This window comes from Suillus bovinus (genome assembly GCF_016758785.1).
Source record: "Suillus bovinus strain UH-Sbo-P2 chromosome Unknown EDB93scaffold_9, whole genome shotgun sequence".
NCBI lineage: Eukaryota > Fungi > Basidiomycota > Agaricomycetes > Boletales > Suillaceae > Suillus > Suillus bovinus.
In genome coordinates, this window is record NW_024542065.1 from 300,804 (window position 1) to 322,953 (window position 22,150).

Below are 22,150 nucleotides of genomic sequence, written 5' to 3' on the forward strand. Positions count from 1 at the left end.
CAGGAGTTATCTGCGTCTGCAACCGACGCGTACGCCATCTTCGGCGTCGTGTGGGATATGATTAATGTTGCCGTCGCCACGTAGTCTCCGGCAATACTTACATTTGTCCGCGTAAGCTTGCACGGTCTCTTATCACGTGATGCGTGTACATGCCCTTAAGCCTTGCGACATTGCTGTCTAGCCGGCTGGCTGTGTCAGCCCGCACTATGTCGTTCTGCCGATGCGTAAGCGCTTACGACTACCTGAACGGATACTTAAACCCACGTATTACATCAATTTATTCAAAGCAACCTTTTAACCACTTTCAATCATGAAACTTGTCTTAACAGGTGTTACTGGTGCTGGTATGTTACCATCTCTATCCGAAGGTCCCAAGCCCATCCTTACTTATCTGTCAGCTGGTATCCAGATCTTTCGTCAAGCAGTATTAGATACAGCCATCACGAAGATAATAGTGCTCTCTCGTAGAGCACTCCCATCATGGATGGACATCCCCGAAAACGACAAGACAGAAGTCATAGTTCTGAATGACTTCTTGGATTACCCTAGCGATCTCCCTGCTCGTCTGGCTGGGCAGGACGCTTGCATTTGGGCGCTGGGAAAGAGTTCAGTAGGCCTGTCAGACGAGGAATACACACGCATCACATACGACTACACCATGCACTTCGTGAACTCCCTGCAAGAAGCAGGGACGAAGGACAAACCGAAAGAGCTTTTCAGATTTATTTTCGTTTCAGGAGAGGGCGCAGATCCATCTGGCAAGAGCAACCTCAAGTTCGCGAGAATCAAGGTATGCGCCTGTTGCTTGATACATCGGTACTCGCAAGCATTGGAATGCTCACGCCGCATCTAGGGTATGACTGAAAAAGCTCTCTTTGATCTCCCTCCGTCCTCCAACATCACAGCATCTGTCATGCGACCTGCTTACTTCTTCCCTTCCAAAGATCACCCATCAGACCGAGAGAACATTCGTTCACCAACAGCAAGGGCTATGGATTGCCTCATGACGCCCATTATAAAGACCGTCCTACCCTCCATGTATACACCAATTGAAGACCTTGGCCTTTTCGCCGTAGAAGCAGCTAAGGGCCGATGGTCAGATGAAAAGTTATTTCCAAATTCAAAAATGAGGGAGTTGATCAAGGCATTGCGCACTCCGGAAAACTGGCAGTGAACAACACTAGCATTTATAAGACTACATACACATCATGTCCTACATCACATATCATTACATGGCTGGAGTTTCCTATAGTACACGGATATATATACATAATGGTGAACATCGAGGGCTTGGAATTTCGAGTGTCATTGGCGAGTATGACGTGTATCTTGTCGGTCAACTCAGAAGCCGAACCAACGTCTAGCGCTCTGCTCAGCCGCGAGTCTCTTAGCCTAATCGAGGTTAGCACCCCGGACAAATACTAGTATGACAGAAAAGTGATCGAATATTCACCTGCGCCACCATATCTTTGCTTCCTTGTTGTAGGGAATCAATCCGTTGCTCGATGTTTCCTAACATCTCCCTTAGGTTCTCGTTTAGCACCAACATCGAAGAAGTGGTCGGACGATCATATACGCACCCCCTTTCGGTAAGAGCATCGTTTAGACGGTTATAAACGCCATCGCGAGCGTTCTCCATCGTTTTCATGACACCGGATCCATAACCAGCGGTCGCATCTTGTGATGTTTGCACAGGATCCGATGATGGTATAGGTCTGTCGGGGCCGGCAACTATATCGACGCTCCAGATCAACAACCAAAGGTGTTCGAGTGAGTTAACATACGTAGCGCATCGAGCTGTTCTCCAATCATAATGGGTTTCCCATACCGGAACCACGAGCCCAGCAGTGAAGGGGGACCAACGGACACTGGCTGCGGGTAAGGGGGAATCTCGCGGTGTAAACTTGTCAGATCAACAATTGGGTGATCATAAACACGATGGGTATTGAAAAGTGTGCCAAATATGATCTGTTCAAGTACGTCTGACTCGTGACATCTCGAGGCAATGAAATCTCCCGTTTCGTCCACAGATATGACACTGGCGAATAAAAAATCAAGAACGCAGCCAAAACGCAATTTAGGGGCACGTACTTTTCGCATACTTTTGCAAGAGAGAATGTATGCAAATGTTCAAGATAAGGTAAAGAGTAAATCATAGCCTCTGGTTGGTCATTAAATGCTACGAGCACATGAGAATCTGGTTTTGTTGTTAGCACTAGTTTAATTGTCAGATTCCAAGTCAATATTTGGGCTCACTATTCTTCTCAACCACCTGAACGTGTCTAACTTTATTTTTCTTGCTATTCCATTCTACTTTGGAAATCCTCTCCCCTGAGATATCAAGCATACAACGAGCACCCTTGGCACTTGCTGCCACCCAGAAGCAATGTGCAAGATTATTATCTCTAGTTTGGAGAGAAGAGGCAAAACGTGATCGATCGGCGCGCCAAGTAGTGCCTTTCTGCGAATCGATCACAAATGAACCGCCTTGCAGGACATTTGGGAGGCCCTCAACCCTGGTAACATCGTGTGCAAAATCATACAGCGAAGACTCGGGATCCCGGATGATCTTGAAGACCTGCGTGTTGCCAGATTCGTGGATGGCGATTAGCCGCACAGCTAGCTGTGGATCTATTCATGGGGTCAGATAAAGCTTTATCGCGCACATCAGTGCATACCCATGCTGACAGTAGAAACGGTCCACGTCAGAGAGACAATAGGATCCGCATCTTGATTGCGGACCAGAAGCTTAGACTGCCTTTTCTGATGCCGCGGTCTAAGGAGAGATGGTCCACGCATATCGATCACTGCGACAGAGCCATCGATATAACCAACACCAACGAAACCTGTTTTGTGTTAAGCAACTCACGTAACACTAGGTTCCAAGGAGATCATACCTATGTCCGACAATGCGCAACACGTCAAGGAAACATTGCCACGGGGCAGCATCAAGAAGGGATGGTACCTCGTCCCTGGTCGTAAAGCGACATTACCCAGCAGGAGAAACTCTGTATTTCCTTCAATTTCAACAGGAGGGCTGGCTTGAGTTGTGTTTAATCGATATACCAGGAGCTCGCCTGATTTTAGTAGCACGGTACACTCCAAGGATTCGGGGGCTACTTGAACAGTGGCGACTTCTGGGGCACTGGAAAGTGGTAGACAACTGAGATCTATAGTGAGATCATGGATCGCGAAGGGGTAATGCTTCTGAAGGGGAGATGTACTGGAGCTGATGAGAAGCTGAGGGCTGACGTCGTGGAAACGGACAGTTGAGTCGCGATGACAGGTGATAAGGATTCGGCGCGGATGGCTCTGAAGCGCATTGTTAATAATCGATAATTATGGGCAATCAATCATCCAGTACCCTGGAGAGCCTCAGTTCACTGAGTCTTTTGTCGTCCATCCACGCAGACCCTCCAACGATGGGTAAATCTGCACCACCAAGCACGGGCTGTTGTCCCACAAGTACATCATGCATACCTCGTTGCAGAGTCAAGAGCTGTGCATAAAATACCCCACCAAGCCCACTGTATAATTTTGAAGGAACATGCATTGGTAGTGGATCTTCTCCACTAAGTGCCGTATTCTTAAGCGTCGCGGAAAGATCATGTATGACATCGCCGTGTTCGCTGTTTTCTCGGGTATCTGTTCCCGGCAGTGGAGACATTATTTTCGGAGGCAGGAACTGTCGAGCTTCAACCATCCGTGAATCAGGGGAGGCTGCAGTAAGGAAAAGCAGGGCAGCAGGATCCCAGCAACCAGAAAAATGTGGATTAGACTTCGGAAAGACGACGAAGTCATAAATAGGCCCTGATGATAGGTGATAGGTTGTTTCTAACGGAATTACCGAAAGCCGCATTGCCTTTCGGATAGATGCGTGGAGCCCAGTTTTGGAACCAGATGGAGCAGGAGGTTCCGGAGAGTCGAAAGCGGGCATCGTGTGTACAGTCAACCGGCAAGGGTCATTACTTCTGTCGCCTCCCAAAAAGACGAGAGCAGTTGCTCCTCCTCGAGGATCTAAGGAGTTCGGGAAACCACACCAAGCGACCCTGTAGATCGGCTGACGTTCTGACAAATCAGTCCCCTTTTCTTCTGGATGACCCCCACTTTGCAGAAACTTTTCAAGCTCCCCTCCATTTATGACATTAACATCCAATTCTGTGGATGTTCGCACCATCAGAGGCTGATCTTCGTCTTCTACTGCCCAAAAGGCGACACAACCATCTGCATAACCCACTGCGAAGAAATGCCCAGCTGGATGAATAGCTACAGAAGTAACGGAAGGCCGACGATGTGTAAGCACCTCCTTGGATATTATGAGTCTATGATGAATTGTGATCGGAAAGCTCCGACTCACAGATTGGTGATATCCTCCACCTCCTGGTGCACCTGCAGGGATTACAAGTTCGTACGCCCGTAGAATGTTGCGTGAAGACTGCAAAGGGAATGAACAATTACTCTTGGCAGGTACGACAATGACAATGAGTTCAAATACACACCAGATCGTACAGTACAATCCCCCCTACATATTTTTTCAGGCACTTGTATTTGATCATAGAAATGACTGACCGCCGAAGGCCACAAATATCAAGTTAAGGTCTCGCGGGTGTGCGACTAAATCGACAGGTATGTTGCTAAAGCCCAGTATAAGCAAGTCTCGACGGCAACACGCCAGTATTGTGCACAGACCAGCCAGGCAATGCATGCAAGGGATCTACCACGCTGCTCGCGATCTTAGTCTGAAACATATTCCACAAGTTCGGGATGATATAGGGTGACTTCTTCAAACACAGAAGATCATATGTTCTGATCTCCCCCGATTGCAGGGCAAGAAAGACCTGGAAAGAGCAATCTTAGAAATGTTCAAGAAACTCTTGAGTTTCAGTACCCACATGAGTATGTGAAGGTGACAACATAATAGCACTTGTGTTCAGACGCTGCGGGTCAGCGGATGTCATTGTTATAGCATTTGGCCACTTGCGCACTTGATAGCATGGTCAAATCTCGTTGACTTCGGTGGTTCGGTCAAATCTTTTAAGTTCCAAATATGAAGTCGATCGCGTTCGTCTTACGAAATTTCAAGAATTAAGAGAGGTTGACGCATTGGCGGGCGACTTACCGACGGAGAGGAGTTTGTCCGTGGAGGCGGCAAGCTGCAAGATCTTAACGGGAGAACCTTCTGGTGTCTGCACCGAACTTTCTACTCCAGGTCCGCCTATCACGCAAATCAAGCCACTTGCCGTGCCTGGAAACAAAAAGAAGGTAGCGCCTGAGTCGGACAGTCCAAAGATGACTCAAGTTGAGAGAACTCACCAACAGCCAAAAGGCTTAATATGGGTTCGTAAGTCAGTACTCTTGTGTCCAAGAAATACTGAACGGTTCGCAGCCTGCCAATATCCCAATCATCAGGGTCTCTTTGACCAGTCGAAAGATCTGCAAGAACGTGTTTCTCTCTGAACATGACGGTCTGCCGGGGTGTCTTCAAGTTTCTCGGCGTCGGGACACTCCGAGTTAATTAGCCTTGTACTATGATCATGAATATCACAATCAACCTGCTCAAAGATTAGCCAGCGGCTGCAGTGGCCGTGCAGCGGTGATGGCCAGAGATGGTATTAGACGGCAGTGTCTGCTGTCACGGTGATGTTGGAGTTCCAAGTGCAACACTTACTACTTCAAGTTTCCCGGGCCGGCCCGGGTGCACAAGGTTCATGTTCCTCCGAGTTGCATCAGTCGGTGCGAAAGGAGATGAATAAACATAATAGCGCTTGGCTAGAGTGCTTGTGACTCGGACCACTCTTCAATGCAATGTAGGGATACTAACTAGAAATACACAAGTAGGCAAAGGTAGATGCTACAACGCTAGGGAACAGAGGGAGTCCGTCATGACGATCGCGGAATATCTGGCATCTTCTCAAACACATTCACTCGCGAGGATACAACTCTGCCACCTGGATTATTGGATTGCGGCACTCCACCTCTGATCTTCCCCAACCAGGTCCGTTTAGACGAATGTCTAGAGGTTTGAGGGTCAGACGTGGACCGAGGACTGTTCGTCACGTCTGAGATAGTAGTCGTGGCTCGTCTTCCTGGTGAAGGCACACTAGTTACGATTCTGGCAGAGCGTTTTGGCGTAAATCCGGATCGGCTTGGGTGTAATGTTCTCCGGAGACGTGGCGTAGTGGCTACCTGCATATCTGAGTCACTTGTATAACGGCCCTCGGGTGGAACAGAGTCCCTGTCATCATGTTCTGGTGCACGCCTCTTCTTTCCTGCAGATATCGGTACCTCCTCTTCAGGTGTTTCTCCAGTTTGCGTCATACCTGACTGCATAGGTTTCCTCTCTGGTGTTTGTGATCCCGATACTGCTAGGGTGTTTGAGACGGTTCGATCTCGCCCCAGGATTGGTTTAGTATCTGTGATTACAGGCACTGGAGGCACAAGAGGGACAATGGGCGGCGGCGGCGGCACTGTTTGCACAGACGGTGCAGCGAGGCTGGCCGGTGGGGTTTGCCCAGACTCTTTGGCAGAAGCAAGTTTGCTTTGGAGGTTCTGCACCTTGCGTGTCAGAGATTCCACTTTCGTTGACAATTTTTTGTTCGCCTTCAAAGCTCTATCATGATGTTAGCCTAGGTGAGGGAACTGCAAGTGAATTCACTTGCTCCAATATCCGATCGTCATAGTCTTCAATTTCAGCACACTTGCTTTGCAGTAGCTGATCCATTTCGCGAGTTTTCTCTTCCAATTCAGCGATGATGTCATGAACTTTTGGTTCCGAACGGACCGCGTCCAACTCCCATCGGAGGGATGTCATTGCCTTCTCATGTTGTGTTGTTTGAAGTGCAAGGCTGAGTTCAGCCGCTTTGCCTGCCTTTTCAGACTGAGCCAGTCGAAGCTGCACCTGTTCGAGGGTCTCCTTGAGGGAGGAATTGGATATTTCACTGTTCATTGTTTGTCAAGTGTGTGCCTGTGAAAACGGCGAGCCTACTTACCTCTCCCGTACTTGTTGCTCCAAATATCTTGTTAACGACATCGAGCGCTGAATTTCTGCTTCCAAGCTGGTAGTTTCTACCTGCAGCGATTGTTTCTCTGCCTGCAAACTTGATAACTCAGCTTCAGCCTGCTCCAGTTGGCAGCGCGTGGCTTCATTGGCTTGTCGAATTTCTACTTCAAGAGCATCAAATTTGGCTTGACGATCTGCATGAGAAGAGAGCTGGTCATTGAAGGCTGCTTGATCTTGCTTGCGACTGGCAATTTCATTCTGTAATTGTGTGCGCAGTAAATCCAGCTCCCGGGATCGTTCGTCAAGACTAATACGGAAGTTTTGAAGATCTCTTTCATTGGCTTCGAGAACTCCAACTTTCTCCACCCGATCGTCCTGCAATTCGCGAAGCTCTTCCTCTGCTTGTCGCAGAGCGTCGATGTGGGCTTGCTTTGCTAGTTTGAGTTCGCTAGCTGACTGTTCCACGAGGCTCGCAAGATGCTGGCATTCCTCGTTGGCAGCAGCGAGATCGTTCTGGGTGTTGGAAAGCGTCTTCTGTAGAATGTCAAGTTCTTCAACATGTGTGACACGTAGAGAATCCTCCGTCACGGCTCTTCTCTGGGCATCATCCGTGAGAGCTGCAATGTGGTCCTTCAATTCTTGATTGCATTGCTGCACTTCTGCAAAGCGAAGGTCGGCACTTTGCAAACGCTGTGTAGCTTGTGAAAGCTCTTGGCTCGTGTGTTCAAGGCGCTCTTGCAAGTCACCGACCTCGACAGCATGCAAATCCTGTAGCTCGGTGTCACTCTCGCCAGCTTGCGTTGCCTGGATGCGTTCTTGAAGGTCGTCCTGAGCTCTAGCCAAGGATTCGCAAGTGATCTGATGGCGGGTGTGGAGCTCATCAAGTTCGTCGTGTAATGACTGCAGCTGTTCTTCATATTCTGAAATGCGACGAGTCGAAGCAGCGGCTGACTCATTGGATATCTCGGCGAGTTTTTGCTCAAGTATGGCCAACCTTTCATCGCGAACTTCTAAAGTGGCGGCTTTGTCTTCGAGTGCGCAGCGGAAAGATGAAAGTTGGGCTTGTAACGCTGCAACGTCTTGACATGACTTTTCCAATTTGCAGTCACTGTTGCTCAGTTCCTCGCGCACAGTCGCGAGTGAGACCACCAGCTGATCCATTTTGGTATGTTCTTCAGTCCGGAGGGTTTCAAGACAACTCAGTGATGCGACGCTCTCTGCCAAGTCTCGAATAAGCACTTCTTTCTCGCCAGCAAGCACTCTTATATCTTCAGAGAGCTTCGAGTTATGGGCCTCAAGGACAGCTATCTTGGATAACACCTGCGGTTCGTTGGCGAGGTGCTGGTCAACCATGCTTTGGGCACGGCGAGCATTCGACATCGCTTTGGCGACGATGGCTACCATAGAGGATAGCTCATCACCCTGGGCGACTTTGAGATTGTCGTTCTCCTCCTGCAACTTTTCCATCTCGAGCTCTGCTGCCTCGAGGTTGCCGATAGCTTGGTCGCGAGCATCTCTAGCTTCTGCACAGTCTTCGACCATTGCCTCCTTCTGCGCCGACATCGTCTCCAGCTCCGACATCATCTCGGAAATCCGTTCCTCCTGGAGTTTGAGGTTGGTCTCTAGGCGGCGAATGTCATGTTGGTGAACACCGATCTGCTCCGTGCGGCGGTTGACACGACCTTCAAGTTCCTGTATCTGTTCACGAAGCGCGTGAGCTACCCCAGTTGTTGACATAGTTGATAACTGTTGCGCTTGAAGAGCGCTATAGCGGTTATGAGCGCTTGTTAATTCTTCATGCGCAGCCTCCAAGTCTGTTTGGAGATTCGTGACTTGGAGGCTGAGTGAATTACGTTCGGATTCGAGGTTCTGGTATGCTCTTGTAAAGTCAGCTAGTTGTTCCTCTGCTTGCTGGAGCGCATCTCGGGTATCCTCGTGAGATGACTCCGCTGCCTGTACTTCGGCAGTCAGAGATTGGACTTTGGCTTCCAGCGTTGTGACCAGTAGGAGCAGGTGGTTACGCGACTCTTCCGATACAGCCAACTGCTGGCACGAGGCCTCGAACTTGCTTTGAAGGTCTCGTAACGTGGCATCTCGTTCTGTGACTAATTTGGAGTGCTCAAGGACTTGATTTTGCTCGGCAGCATGCAGGCGACTGCGTAGATGATTCACAACAACGCCCAGGGCTGTGATGCAAAGGACAAGACGCTTGCTCTGCTGATTGTGGACTGAGGCCTCATTCGCCTCCTTGGTGAGCGTGTGGATGCGCTTCTCCAAAGTCTGCAGTGTGATTCGAGCCTCGGTCTGAGAGAATTCGAGGGTGCGTCGTAGGTCATCTCGCTCGCTTCGTATTCTGTCTACAGCGCTGAGCAATGTTTCAATGTAATTGGCCAGCGCTGCTTCACCAGGGTGATCAGAACCATTGGTCCTCGTCGGAGGCAACGGAGTAGAGCAATTTGGGTATAAGAAGCTGCCGTCGAAGTTGGATCGGATGTCTTCAACATCGATATCCATATGATCCTGATCGATGGCGGACGAACGTCGCGTTGACTCTTCATTGCTCCGGAGGTCCATAAGCTCTTGTTTTAATCCGCTAGCTCAATGTCAACAATCTGTCGGGCTGTTGGCCAAGCATAGCATACCTCTCAATGACCGTCAGAGCTCTAATACGCTCCTTGCTGTCCTGGAGCAGCCGATCCGTTCTGTCTAGCTCCTGACGTATATTGGTACATGTGTCTTGTGCTTCCTTTTTCTCCTCCATGAGGTCTCGCGCTCTCTTCTCTGAGCAGGCGAGCTTCTCTGACTCAGCACGTAGCTTTCTTTGCAGCTTATCATACGCCGCCTGCGTGGGTCCACTCTGCTTCTCGCGTAAGAGACTCTCCAATGTCTTCATCTTCACTTCATCTTCGTCAATCCTCTTCAACAACTCTTCCTCCCTCTCCATCGCGTTCCCCGCGCCCTGACCTGATTTCAGCACCTCCAGCTCTTCATCCTTGTCTTCTATTGCTGATGCGAGTTCCGCGATACGGGCCTGCATAGTCTTCTCCACAGAAAATTGCGTATTTTGCGTCTTGACAAGATCATCCTGAGCTCGAGTGAGTTTCATTTCCATGTCGCGCAAGGTCTTCTCTTTATCTGCTAGGAGAACCTTCATATCGTTGAGCTCTTGTTCCAATGCCGGTGATCTGAAACTAGACACAGATGAAGACCGAGGCCTCCCACTTCGCTGCGGCAATCGAGAACTAGCTGTTGGCTGGGGTTTTGTATTTTCCAACATCCTCTCTAGCTCACGCACGCGAGACTCCATATTTCGCTTCTCTGTCTCCAGTTTGGAATTCTGAGTCCTGAGTGACTCAGATTGACAAGACATGGTGTCGAGTGTTGCCTCGAGCTCTCGTACTGCTCGTTCTTCAGCTTTCAGTCTATCCTGCGCAGAAAGAAGTGTAGTTTCCCCATTCCTGGAAGCCACTTTCTCGGTCTTGAGTTCTTCTGAGCGCCGTGCGAGATCACTTTCAAGCCTGAGAGCACGGTCAGCCTCGGCGCTGAGCTGTTGAGCTAGAAAGTAAGTGGACTTGGATGATCGAGTAGACAGAAGTCAAAATGACCTTGTACAATGTTTCATTTAACGATACCTTTATCTCCTCTAGCTCGGCCTCTCTCTTCATTAGGCGGCTTCGCAGGCCTGCATTCTCAGTGTCTGAGCAGCAAGTCAAGGAAAGATTGTTAGATTAGATACTAAGGACGTACCTTGGCTTGCTAATTTATCTTTGAGAGCTTGCGCTTCTTCAGATACATCGTACTTTCCAATGTCCTTGAGGGACATGACTATTGTGGTTGAACGCTACGAAAGCACTCTAGTGGCAGTACCACGCCAGCACAGAAACCAAACACAGTTCAATAGACCGACGCGTCGTATCACGTGATCGTGTTTTAGCAATTAGCACTTCGCACAACTTTCATGTTTCCGCCATCTGTTGCCTCTGTTCTAACTGTGCATTCGTCCGACTTATTTTGTTGTGCTACTCAGAACAGCATCTAGGCTATTTAGTACAACATGTCATGGTGCTTCGGTGCGCAAGTTTGTGCCCTTCACAACTTGCACATTTGCGAAAGTATGTACCTTCAAGTTCTATTTTCCTAATGATTATCTTCCTTCGATAGATTTGGCTAGGGGATACCACTACCTGATGGACGATGAACCAGTTTACCATCACACAATTGACACTCCTCGTCGTATCATTGCTCGTCCAAAGTGGTCAGGATGAATCTCTACGACCCTTGATAATTCAATGTTCGATATATCTAGTGCCAACGGAAAGACAATCTCGGATGAAAATCTCAAATAATTCTATTCTATAAACCCCAGCCAGAGCGCACGTCGACTGCAATCCAACTGAATGGTTAATAGAAACATGATGTGGCCTCAATAGGAAAGTTGACTTGCAGAACAAATTTCATAGGGGGCGCGGAAATGTGACACTACAAAACCCACTACCGGAAATCTAGATGTTATGTTTCAAAGAAACTTGAGCTTTCATCAATTCCAGTACTTCTTCGGCTGCACCCCAGGACCTCTGGAAACCTGCCGGTCTTGTGAAGGTGCGTTATTAGGAAATCGCATTCAAACTTTCTATAGAATGGCTTACCCAAAACCATAGGCATGTATAACGAGTATGGATTGTTCATGATCACGTTCACTTGTGGGACCCCCATTCCGCAAAATAAGGTCATACGTGCTGTGCAAGGGCAGCGCGATTCGCTCGAGCTCGACTCGCGGTCCTTCTTCTCTTCCAGGTCTTAAACCAACGTTATGTTTTAGGATTGTCGATTCGGCACTCCGCAAACAAGGAGCCAATGCGGCACAGCGATCAAATATTCCTCTCGCAGTCTGCATATCTAAAGAGGTGTCCCAGTTCCTGGGCTGGAATGTCCCACCGAGGATTGCGGTGTCGGGTTGACCTTTTCCAGGACGGGGAATGATGTATGTAGGCTCCTCCGAGCCAGTCTCTGGATCGCAGGGCTTTAATGAGGAGCTGGTTCCCACTGCTCGTTCCAAATACGCACCTAACTCGACAATCAAACACTCCTGCAGACCTGGCGCATGTACGAGGATCGTTTGTCCGCGAATGGGGTATAGTGTTGTGTCTTCCACTCCGATAATTGATCTCGAACCTTTGGGCCTATATTACGAGAGTGACTCTGAAAAAAAAAACCCTTACCAAGCGAAGACGCGTTCACCAGAATACCATCAGTCCCCACCAGGCTCTTCAACTCGTCCAATTTCCTCACATATCTGCGTTCAAAGGTAACTCCGCGGGAGATCAGCTCGGATTGGAGCCACGGAAGATATTCGACTGGATTAACTGAAACCGTGTCGAATGCGACTCCAGCTTTAAATGGCTCAGGGACATCAGAGGGTGCAAGCATCCTGATCTGCCCCCACGGTGTGTTTCAATCCCGGTGTCCACAGTCATGAAATAAACTACATACATTTTGCACAAGGTCTTTCCACCACAAGTCTGAAATGTCTTGCCCTTGCGCAGTATAAAACCTCGTAGGTAAACGCTGGGTTGCTCCTTACTCACGACCAAGGACGACTGGAAAGGTTTAGACTAACCTTAACCAACCCTGTTGGGATCATGTCCCATAACTTGTTACTTGATTGAGGATCAGCTAACATACCACATCTTACAGTAAAAGATCGCACGTACAAAGTCTTCTCCTCCCACTTCTTCACTCGTTTATCTCTGCCTCCAAGTTCCATTGGAGACCAATTAGCGCCCTGATTGTCCTCTAGAAGCTGGTAGACTTATGACACTAAATAAAACATACAGCGTATGGACTAGCCCAAGCTTGAGAATCCATGTCTTCAGGTAGTTCCCTAGCGATGACCGTGATATTAAACGAGACATCGCTGTCCAAGGCAGCGAGGTACGCAATCGTTAGCCCAAGTACACCTGCTCCAAGGACAACGAGAGACTGCTCTGCCTTCGTGGAAGACATCGTTGATAGTAGTATAGTAATCAGTACTGAAGCGCTGACATTTCAAGTTAGCATCTGACTCGGACACATGATCACAACGGCGCCTGGCAGTATACACAGCCTATATACTTTCATTGGCCATCGGGCATCCGTTGGAAGTTTCTATCCTTTTCTCGGTCTCGACGGGCCGGAAGTACTCATGATAAGCGGTCATTTAACTTTACTGTCACTGTGATCAGCCTGACTTCAACCGCAATTCACTGCTACTAGGAACGTTCAAGTTGCAACCTAGTTGGAGCAAGAGTTACTGCCAGCGTATAAGCGAGAGGCAGCCGCGCGAAATCTGGATCCTTGGTATTTACTTACCCCAATGTGCACTTTCGGCTCTCAGTAAAGGTAAGACTTCTGTCGTGACTAAGACCCTCAGGAACGCAGCTGCTATCATTAGTCCGAGGCCAAGATACAACGGCGTTAGCAAGGCAGCTGGCGTCGGTGCGTCCGGATCACATTGATATCCTTAGGGTGGTATGATATGGGAGATGCGTTTCGCATGATCTCTGGCACAGTGATCTTATTGGCCCAGCTCAGATTGAAGCTGAGGGATTTATGAAGAGTAACAGTAGCTTAGTAGCAGTTACTAACTTACTGCTAGTAGATGACTCAGGCTAGTATTGTGTTAACTTGAACTCCGACAGGTCCAGATAAAAATGTAGTACCAAAATTGTGCTTAGCAGTCTGCCTGAGTCATACATGTTCTCCTTCGGTAAAGATAGAACCTCGGATCTTTGGTAGCCTCTAGCTCTGGGACTAAAGTCAGATCTCGTACAAATCTTGGTCCATAGTGATCTCACCTGATTCCATATGCACGAATAACCGCCGGTATCTCCTGTTGCCCTTCTTCTGCATATTCGAACACATATGGCACTAGCTTTGTCTGGGAGGAAGCGATATCCGTCTAATTTCCACACATGGACCGCTCTCCTTGTCAGGCCTAAGGCCGACAGAGTGCTTCAGAACCTTCTTCCCTTCTTTTAGACATGGCTCCAGCGCGGAGCATCGCTCGAACATCCTTTTGAAACCGACATATCCAGGGAGATGACCCTATTTGATAGGTTCGAATTAGAAGCGCAGCATTCACTTTGATCATTCCAGGGCAAATGATAGATGTCACATGTCTCAAAGGCCCAACTGCAAGTCAGGAATCTCAGGATGATATCAAGACTGACTCTATCAAGGCCATTTCTTTCGACTATAATAGATTGTCCCCTGATAGGAAAAAGAGCACTATCTTCTACTCCGATCAGCGAGACGGCGTGGACCTTTAAATCCGGCCGTCAACGACTATCGGAGGACAACCGGTGAGTGCTCACCCAGAGATGTTGTGTTAACCGACAACTCGATTTTCCAAACTCCTTGCGTATCGACGGCAGAATAGTAACACTGCGAGACTCGAGCAATGATCGAAGCCATGCTAGATATTCCAATGGGTTAACGCAGACTATATCATAAGCATTTCCAATTTATATGGTGCAGGATTTTGAAAATCAGACAAGCTGAACTATAATTTATCTTGGTGTCTAAAGAACGGCGAGCAAAAAAAAAAGACGTACATCGCGCACAAGGTCTCTGAAAACACCTCAGAGGGCAATCTATATGACCCCTAAGTATCAGCCATGTGATACGTGCAATCAAGATCAACTTGACTCCCGATGGTATAATTCCCATAGCCTATCACTACTCCGTAAACCTCGCATAACAAGGTTGTCTGCTCCTATCTTCGCACACACTTGTCTGTGGCACCCAATGGCATTGGAGACCAATTCGCACCCTAGATAAGATTGATGTAAGCACTCACTTCAAGAATGTTCAAAGGAACACACAGCGAATGTACTTGCCCAGGCTTCAGATCCCTAATCCCAAGGCATATCTCTCGCGATGATCGTGATATCAAAAGAGCAAGGTGAGCGAAGGGAAGTCTGGTCACCCTTGCTCTGAGGGTGACTAGAAGCACGTGAGAATTGGAAGCAGAAGACATGACTTCTGTAGTGGATGTCGATAATGGAGATAAAGTAGCGACGATAACCCTGGCTTCTGAACTCGGAGTATGGGTGCTCCTTGGGGTATAAATAAAAGTGTATGCGATGAACGGACAATCCATATTTGAACGAACGAACTTGAATCGTCAGTGTGGGATTTCCGAAAAGGACTTTGCCTTGCTACCCAGTACAAAGATAGTCCTCGATGGTAGAATTAACACTGTGCGAGAGGCATAAATAGCGCATGTTTAGGGGTTGCATTCTGACCGGCAGTCAGCCCCATAGTGTCAGCTTTCTTAGCTGCACATTCCTATCCTCTGAGGATCTATGTGCAACAAAAAGCGCGCCCAGACGCGTAGCTAATGATAAATGAGACAGAAGAAAAATGATTGTTTGGCGTGATTGCGCACCACCTGCAAATTCGCCCTCCATACATGGCGTCGCAACAAGGCCCGCTGCTTTCAGAGCGACCATGACCTGTCCATATGTCCCACGGAACAGTGTATCGCGGCTACGATAATCAGGAACGCCGTTCGTCGAGACATCCGTCTGCTCCTCAAGTGAGGAGGGAGTATCCATGCCTGCCTCGACAACTGCGCTGGTAATCGTCTTTTGCAGACGCACTAGTCGACTTCGGGATGATGCACGTGGATCATATGGGGGCGTGGCAAATTGTATGTGGAGCCCGTCCACATGGATGCCTTCAGGTTCTTGCTGAGGCACAGGGGGAAGGGGTTTCGGAACGTGGGCAGGTATACTGCACCACGTGTCGATTGGGTTGCTGAATGCATTTTGGCTTGTCGTGCAAGGTTTGCGTGTGCTTGGATGAGATTTCTGCTGTTTCCGCTTGAAGAATGAAGATGCCGACCGCATACCAGGCGCCGAACGAGATAAGGATGCAAGGCGCGAAATAGATGAGCGGGTCTGTAGTGGGGATTCTAACATACACTTCGAGATATGACAAAAAGAAGAGGTCGAGCTTGCGGCCGATGGGCATGAGTATGCCAGAGATTGCTCCGAGACAGAAGCTGGATTCTCTGGTGGAGGAAAGCTCGCGAGTATATCTTCTGAAGGAGACGCCGTTCTACGAGGCGCGAACGATACGTTGTTGAACTCCACCACATATGGGATACCAAATGAGGTCCAATGAATTTGTTGGGGCATTTCGAAATGCCTTACTGAGCTATATAAGATAGATGAGAGCTCGATGTGGTGAACGGCGGCAGTAGTAATCAACAGCGATAAACTCAGAGGATAGAGTGTGAGGCGTAATGATCAATGGAAGCAACTTGCTGACCGGGAGCAAGGGAGACACATGTCTGGGTAGTGTAATGTGCGAGCCTGATTCGAATGCAAAACACGTTGCAGCAGCATTACATCGATGGGTCTGCAACTCGTAATGATGCTAGTCGGTATCACGAGATTAGTATTGAGATGAAGTTCCAATGCCAAGTTTGCGAAATTTGGGGTGTCTATGAGCGAGACAAGTAACGGCGTCCAAGAATCAACTGTTGAGCGAGCGCATGAAAGTTATGTGCCGAATGTAGAAACGTTGTTGAAGTCATACCGGTCACGGGATAGCTTCGGGATCAACTTCCCAAAGGAGGTGCTTTCCCGGGGCCAAAGGCTCCGATTTGGGTCAAACTTCTACATTACGTAATAACCTCCTTTCTTGCAAATATTGTTTCTCTTCATCAAGTTGCGTGCCGTAGCTGTCCCGATGATTTAAGATTGAATCCACGGTGTTAAGGTTTCGGCCATTTCCGAGTCAAGCTCCTCAGCTCAGAGAGACGACGACGTCATGATGATTAAGCGCAGGTTCGAGTTATAGGCTGATCTGTAGGGTCATGCGGACTAAACGCCGTTGTTGCCAATCGTTGACCTTTCAGATAATAGTGGAAGACCGTCGATGAAATTACAACAGAGTGCGCCGCGGGTCAGACGAGGCAGAGGTGCGCGGATAGAAGAGAATGCGTTGATTTGATGGGGCCAGCTGATGGGGCCAGTGGCGAAATCAAAGCTATGACGTCGTTCCGCAACTTTCCTCTTTGAGAAAAACACTCAAAAATTCAAGGTATATCGTCGAATACAACCGTGCGCCACCGAGTAGCGACATGTTCTTGGCGCTACCACCATTCAAAAAAAAAAGATAACAGTTAGTCGGCGGAGCGTCATATAAAGGTTGTCCCTTCGTTCTTTCTTCATTCACAAACCCCATTTCTACCACCTTCAAGCTTTCACTGTTCCTCGAAATGAACGCTGATTATTTCCCTCCTATGCTCGCTCTTCCAGTCAATCATCCATCTATGGCTGAGATGTCACCACCAACCAACGGAATCCAGAATATTGCTAAAAGTGATACCGCCATCGTCCAAGCAAATGGCTCTCCCGCTACTTACAGTGCACCCTCCCGCGTCACTCTTCATCTCGGCCACTTGCCAAGCAAGAAAGATATCAAGGCTCCGTGGCCGCGCACACCCTCACGGGTCGGTAAAAACATGAGTTGTCACCCAAGGAGTCCATCTGATGAGCATCGTGGTATCTTCTCCCAGGTTGACCCAAACAACCCGCCATGGCCGGCCTACCGTGGCTACCACGAGTACTCCTTTGCACATGCAACTATGGGCGTTCGCTTACCGACTATCCTTGGAAAAGCTATAGACGATGCGTCGCGAACTCTAAATGAGCAGTATGCCGAAGATAAGATTGTTGATCTTGTAGAATGTTTGGAGAGAATGGACACCCTGATGGCCGACCTCAGTGGAAATGCTAAGCTTAGACCAATCATCGACGACGGTGAAGGTGATGTGGCCCTGTGGAATAAGGAAATTGCAAAGTATTTCCAGGGTATGATGTTCGCCGTATGTGCCACCCATCTTGGCTGACAATCTACATTCTAGGCAAGGATTTCATGAATGCACCTTGGTTGTTTGCCGAAGCCTACAAATACCGTCGTCTGCATGAGTGCTTCAGTGTGAGCAAGTACTGGAAAGACTATGATGTTTTCTACCGTCAAAAGGTATGAATCAGACTTGATTGACTTTCCAATCTGACAGCGCTTCTAGTGTGACACTTTTTCAAGATCCACAGATGCTGTCTTTGAGTTGTCTATGCGCTTTGCTGAGCCCTTTAAGCAGTCAGACAATATGTCAGACAAAGAGAAAGCAGAAAACGAGAGACTCATGTTTTTGGAGTTGACTCAAGGTAATGATAAGAGTTTTCCCAGTTCGCCCTGCTAACATGGTATGCAAGTGTGTCTGTGGGGCAACTCGACTGACCTCTCACTTTTGATCAACATGACGGAAGAACAGATCAAATCTCTCCAGTCAACCGGAGGAGACCACCTTGCTTCCACCGAAAAGAATATTCTTGGAAACCATCTTAACCAGCTTTGGGAGACTGTCAAGGTCCTCCGCGAAAAGACTGGTGGACGAATTGACTTCGTGTTGGATAACGCCGGGTTTGAATTGTATTGCGATTTCGTGTACGGTGAGTTCAAGAAGCAACGCTTGGTGGAGAGATAGACTAATCTTCACCAGCCGATTTCCTCATACAGACTGGTCTGGCAAAGCAGATTCGGTTCCATGGCAAGCGTTATCCGTGGTTCGTGTCTGATGTGACGCGGAAAGACTGGGACTGGTTACTGAACACCATGGTATACGGTCATTTGTTCCCGAAAGCCTCTGAGGTTGAGCGAGAATCGCTACGGAGACTTGGGACCCGCTGGAAGGTAGGGTAGTCTGTCGGCGCATGAAGTTTTGCTCACACATTTGATAGCAATACGAGAAAGATGGCATATGGCAATATGAGCAACATCCTTTCTGGTGCACTGGATATACGTTCTGGGACCTTCACAGCGAGGCACCAGATCTCTTCCTCCACCTGTCTCGCTCAGATCTCGTCTACTTCAAAGGCGACCTGAACCACAGGAAGTTGACCTATGATTGTGCTGCGCCAGCTAGCATTCCATTCGAAATTTCCATTGGACCGATGGCCAGCGCTGCTGGAGCTCCAAAGATTTGCAGTCTGCGGACAATCAAAAGCGACGTTGTTGTTGGGCTAGGAGACGATGGGGACGCCATAGCAGAGCGGTTAGACAAGGAAGAACCAGGCTGGAAGATCAGCGGGAAATATGTGCGTACTTTCAGCAGTTATGACTCCACGTACTGAGCGTCCACTGCATTCAGGCTGTCGTACTCCTGTCAGAAGGTCGACCGGGTGAGAAAGTGCGGTTTGCTTGAATAAAGTGAATTCCACCTGGTAGAAAATCATCATTGTCTCGGGTGCCGTCTCTCCTGTGTGCCGGCATTTACTTGTCGCTTCCTATAGCTGTTCAACTCGTTTATTGCAGAGTACTATCGGTAGAGTCGGGGCAGATACGTTCTCTGCAATGTATGCATTCCCAATATTTCTCACTATTTTTGTTACAGTATACTGTTATAAGATACTTATATGTTGTCAATTCACCGCTTCGAGATGTAAGACAAGAAATACTGACATCTTAATCAATGTGCCGAGCAATTGTTGCGCGTATCTGAGACTCTTGAGTCTTGAGTGCGCTCTCCGGATCCAGCAATCAACCAAACTTGCATGGAGTCACGTGATCTTGATCACGCGTCGGGCGGAATCCCGGTTATCAAAATGCAGGCACTGAGCCCGCCTCCCAGCAGCTGGTGGGCGGGACACATGCGGGAACGCTAGGGCGAGCGGAGTTTGAAAACCTGACAATCCTTGCAATGATGAACATCCCCTACACTTGAAGCGGAGGTGGGAAGGAGCCTGCTATCCCCTACTAGTACGGTCTAATTGTGCCCACCGTTTCGTGAGTCACTTTTTGGCGTGGAAAAATGACGGTTGATCATGCGGTGATGGTGCTAAGTCCCTGCGAAACAGCGTGGCTCACGAAAGGGCGGGCACTCATGAATAGACCGTGAGGGATAGTACAGTAACTTGCACTCACTGTGTGCTACCACCCGAAGGGAATAGGTAGACCGCCTGTATTTCTAACTTGTATGTCAGGTGTTTGTCAGTCAAGTGTCCCGCCGTCCCGCTCACTGGCAAGTCCGTCAAACACATACATCATTGTTGCGCATGGCTTACTTGTAACAAATTCTTCACTAATGGCGGCCAGTGGAATGTTGTACAGGAGATATCCACTGAATAATCACTGTAGAGGCTGTTCACTTCTGTATGCGCAGTTAACGTTCAACGCATTCGCGGCAACTGTTTGATAGTTACCAGGTCATTCAGAGTCTTTTCAGACGCACATGGGAACAAGGGGCTAGATAAGCATGCGAATTTTGGAGCGGAGAGCAGACAGAACAACAGCCCAACCATCAAGCTGATCATATATCTCCGGCATGAAACCCTATAATTCAGCACCCAAAGGAGTCCAACGCAAGCTAACATGTGTGCGATGGGAACGTCTCTAACGTGAATCCCCACGGCACAATCGCGTGCACCAAGTAGATCTCAAGCTTCTGCAGGACCTCCTTTATCATAAGCGACTCACCGGATTATGGCCCGCACTGCCCACATTGTCCTACAAGACAGAGTGACCACTTTCTGACCGCCTTCTCAGATTACCAACGTGATCGTCGCACCTTGATACGTGTACTCGGGTGTAAAGCCACATATATTTCCTTCCTGTTCTCTGACCCAGATGCTCACCTCATCAGATATGTGAATGCCACTGCAAGATTGAGAGCGACCTTGAGAGCGACCTTCGGTGAAGTACCACGCTCGTAGACTGATGACCCTTTGCATCCATTCCTTTGCAGTTAATTAATATAACACCACACAAGTAGTGTGAATGTCCGGCAACACCTGTATCATCGCTGCTCTAGAAACCCACACGGAATGATCGTCACCCCCATTTGGACTCGGTCAGCGAAGTCGAAGTGGCCTTAACGACAATCATACCCTATCACATTCACTGCATTCAGTTGTGTTCCTGTACTAGCCTAGTATTTCATCTTTGCGCGTCTCAAACGGCTGGTGGGCATTCGCAGATTCAGAGGTGCGTTCAGGGCACAGTGCTGGGTCCTTAGAATAGACTATTATCCAATGCCCTCCATAGATTACACTCTCGATAGGACGTATATAATTCGATATATATAAGCAAAAATTCAACCTAAAGTATCGGGCAGAAACCACCTTGCGCTACACCTCAGCGAGAATAAATGAATGTACCTTTGCATGAGCTCTTGAGATCTTATCCATGAGGTCACACCGGCAACTCGGTAACACTCATTCAAATCATTGTATTGCACAGGGAACCCTATTCTTGCGTTTTGTGTTTTGAGTCTATTGTCTCCGGTACTCATATGTGCAACTTATGTTTTAGTATTCTTAGTGACTCCCACCAACGTTCGCGTCCGAGCATGAGTTAAAATTACGGCGTTATTCTGAAGAGCCAGTGCAGTGCAAAGCTCCGGAATTATTGCCCAGGCTTATTTTACTGTGTTGTATGCACGGCAAGGAGATGAAGCAGTTAGCATTAGAACTACATAGTACATTAATCGTAGGCAGCGATGTGTTGACTTTGAGCCAGACTCCCATAAAAGGAAAACAGTGTCGGCCGGATTCAGAACTGGAAGCTTAAGCGCCTAGTATGTATACGTAATCACCAATGTTTTCCATACGTTCGTCACAACTTCACAAGCACACAGCCTATGGGCCTAGTATCTTTGAATATTTTCTGGCGGCTCTGTGACCCAGACTATCAGATCACTATGGCGTATGCATCTGCCAGGCTTATCACTGGAAAGAGGTCGGGGTGGGAACAAGTACTGCCAGGACGCTGTTGCGGCGGTATAGGCCCTGGCAACTAACTACTAGGTATCATTCATGCAAAGTCACGATCTTCTCAGTACAAAGGGCAGTGGCTCACAAGGCAAGATAACGGTACCATTATGCTCACACCAGAATTCGCCACGAAAGGTCACATCACTGTCTTGTTCATCGTTTTCCATATGCATCAAATGTTTTTCTTACACAGAAAAAATGGCCCCGTTTGATCATGAGATTGGTACCCCAGGAATTAGTTGTGACTCCACGATGGAATTTGTGTCGAGTCGGCATGTATTCTTCACATTAGTGTAACAAAGTTTTCCATGCGACATCATCAAAC

At 48.4% G+C, this 22,150-nt stretch overlaps 7 protein-coding genes across 7 annotated transcripts; 2 read left to right on the forward strand and 5 right to left on the reverse strand.

Annotated features, from left to right (window-relative positions):
- The first annotated feature begins 209 nt into the window (after positions 1–209).
- Positions 210–1,462, forward strand: EDB93DRAFT_919046 (uncharacterized protein). Its single transcript, XM_041457944.1, has 3 exons — positions 210–344; positions 399–790; positions 854–1,462. The coding sequence occupies exons 1-3, from the start codon at positions 311–313 to the stop codon at positions 1,172–1,174; spliced, it is 747 nt and encodes a 248-aa protein (XP_041310882.1). The 5' UTR covers positions 210–310; the 3' UTR covers positions 1,175–1,462.
- Positions 1,098–5,675, reverse strand: EDB93DRAFT_918975 (lethal giant larvae like, C-terminal-domain-containing protein). The gene is made up of 17 exons (XM_041457943.1): positions 5,314–5,675; positions 5,120–5,245; positions 4,986–5,067; positions 4,893–4,923; positions 4,690–4,838; positions 4,570–4,634; positions 4,500–4,522; positions 4,358–4,435; positions 3,365–4,306; positions 2,898–3,312; positions 2,679–2,846; positions 2,257–2,631; positions 2,092–2,197; positions 1,785–2,038; positions 1,581–1,731; positions 1,454–1,523; positions 1,098–1,392 (listed from the first exon to the last, which is right to left on the reverse strand). Exons 1-17 carry the CDS (start codon positions 5,459–5,461, stop codon positions 1,342–1,344), a joined length of 3,234 nt encoding a protein of 1,077 aa, XP_041310883.1. The 5' UTR covers positions 5,462–5,675; the 3' UTR covers positions 1,098–1,341.
- Positions 5,676–5,721: 46 nt separating this feature from the next.
- EDB93DRAFT_1127280 (uncharacterized protein) lies at positions 5,722–10,852 on the reverse strand. Its single transcript, XM_041448783.1, has 6 exons — positions 10,748–10,852; positions 10,606–10,697; positions 9,643–10,547; positions 6,990–9,593; positions 6,660–6,938; positions 5,722–6,610 (listed from the first exon to the last, which is right to left on the reverse strand). Exons 1-6 carry the CDS (start codon positions 10,821–10,823, stop codon positions 5,881–5,883), a joined length of 4,686 nt encoding a protein of 1,561 aa, XP_041310884.1. The 5' UTR covers positions 10,824–10,852; the 3' UTR covers positions 5,722–5,880.
- A 650-nt stretch (positions 10,853–11,502) lies between these two features.
- Positions 11,503–13,124, reverse strand: EDB93DRAFT_1238862 (uncharacterized protein; the record flags this gene model as incomplete). The annotated part of the gene is made up of 9 exons (XM_041451573.1): positions 11,503–11,590; positions 11,647–12,007; positions 12,065–12,172; positions 12,220–12,433; positions 12,491–12,565; positions 12,618–12,657; positions 12,712–12,782; positions 12,833–12,984; positions 13,112–13,124. The coding sequence occupies 9 exons, from the start codon at positions 13,122–13,124 to the stop codon at positions 11,503–11,505; spliced, it is 1,122 nt and encodes a 373-aa protein (XP_041310885.1).
- A 700-nt stretch (positions 13,125–13,824) lies between these two features.
- On the reverse strand, positions 13,825–15,025 carry EDB93DRAFT_919286 (uncharacterized protein). Its single transcript, XM_041457945.1, has 5 exons — positions 14,863–15,025; positions 14,602–14,810; positions 14,353–14,480; positions 14,209–14,301; positions 13,825–14,083 (listed from the first exon to the last, which is right to left on the reverse strand). Exons 2-5 carry the CDS (start codon positions 14,705–14,707, stop codon positions 13,907–13,909), a joined length of 504 nt encoding a protein of 167 aa, XP_041310886.1. The 5' UTR covers positions 14,708–14,810; positions 14,863–15,025; the 3' UTR covers positions 13,825–13,906.
- Positions 15,026–15,291: 266 nt separating this feature from the next.
- Positions 15,292–16,182, reverse strand: EDB93DRAFT_1247253 (uncharacterized protein; the record flags this gene model as incomplete). The annotated part of the gene is made up of 2 exons (XM_041452565.1): positions 15,292–15,377; positions 15,429–16,182. 2 exons carry the CDS (start codon positions 16,180–16,182, stop codon positions 15,292–15,294), a joined length of 840 nt encoding a protein of 279 aa, XP_041310887.1.
- Positions 16,183–17,270: 1,088 nt separating this feature from the next.
- On the forward strand, positions 17,271–19,728 carry EDB93DRAFT_1310497 (uncharacterized protein; the record flags this gene model as incomplete). Its single annotated transcript, XM_041454812.1, has 7 exons — positions 17,271–17,865; positions 17,919–18,037; positions 18,084–18,222; positions 18,271–18,507; positions 18,558–18,748; positions 18,796–19,152; positions 19,206–19,728. 7 exons carry the CDS (start codon positions 17,271–17,273, stop codon positions 19,257–19,259), a joined length of 1,692 nt encoding a protein of 563 aa, XP_041310888.1. The 3' UTR covers positions 19,260–19,728.
- Positions 19,729–22,150: the final 2,422 nt, after the last annotated feature.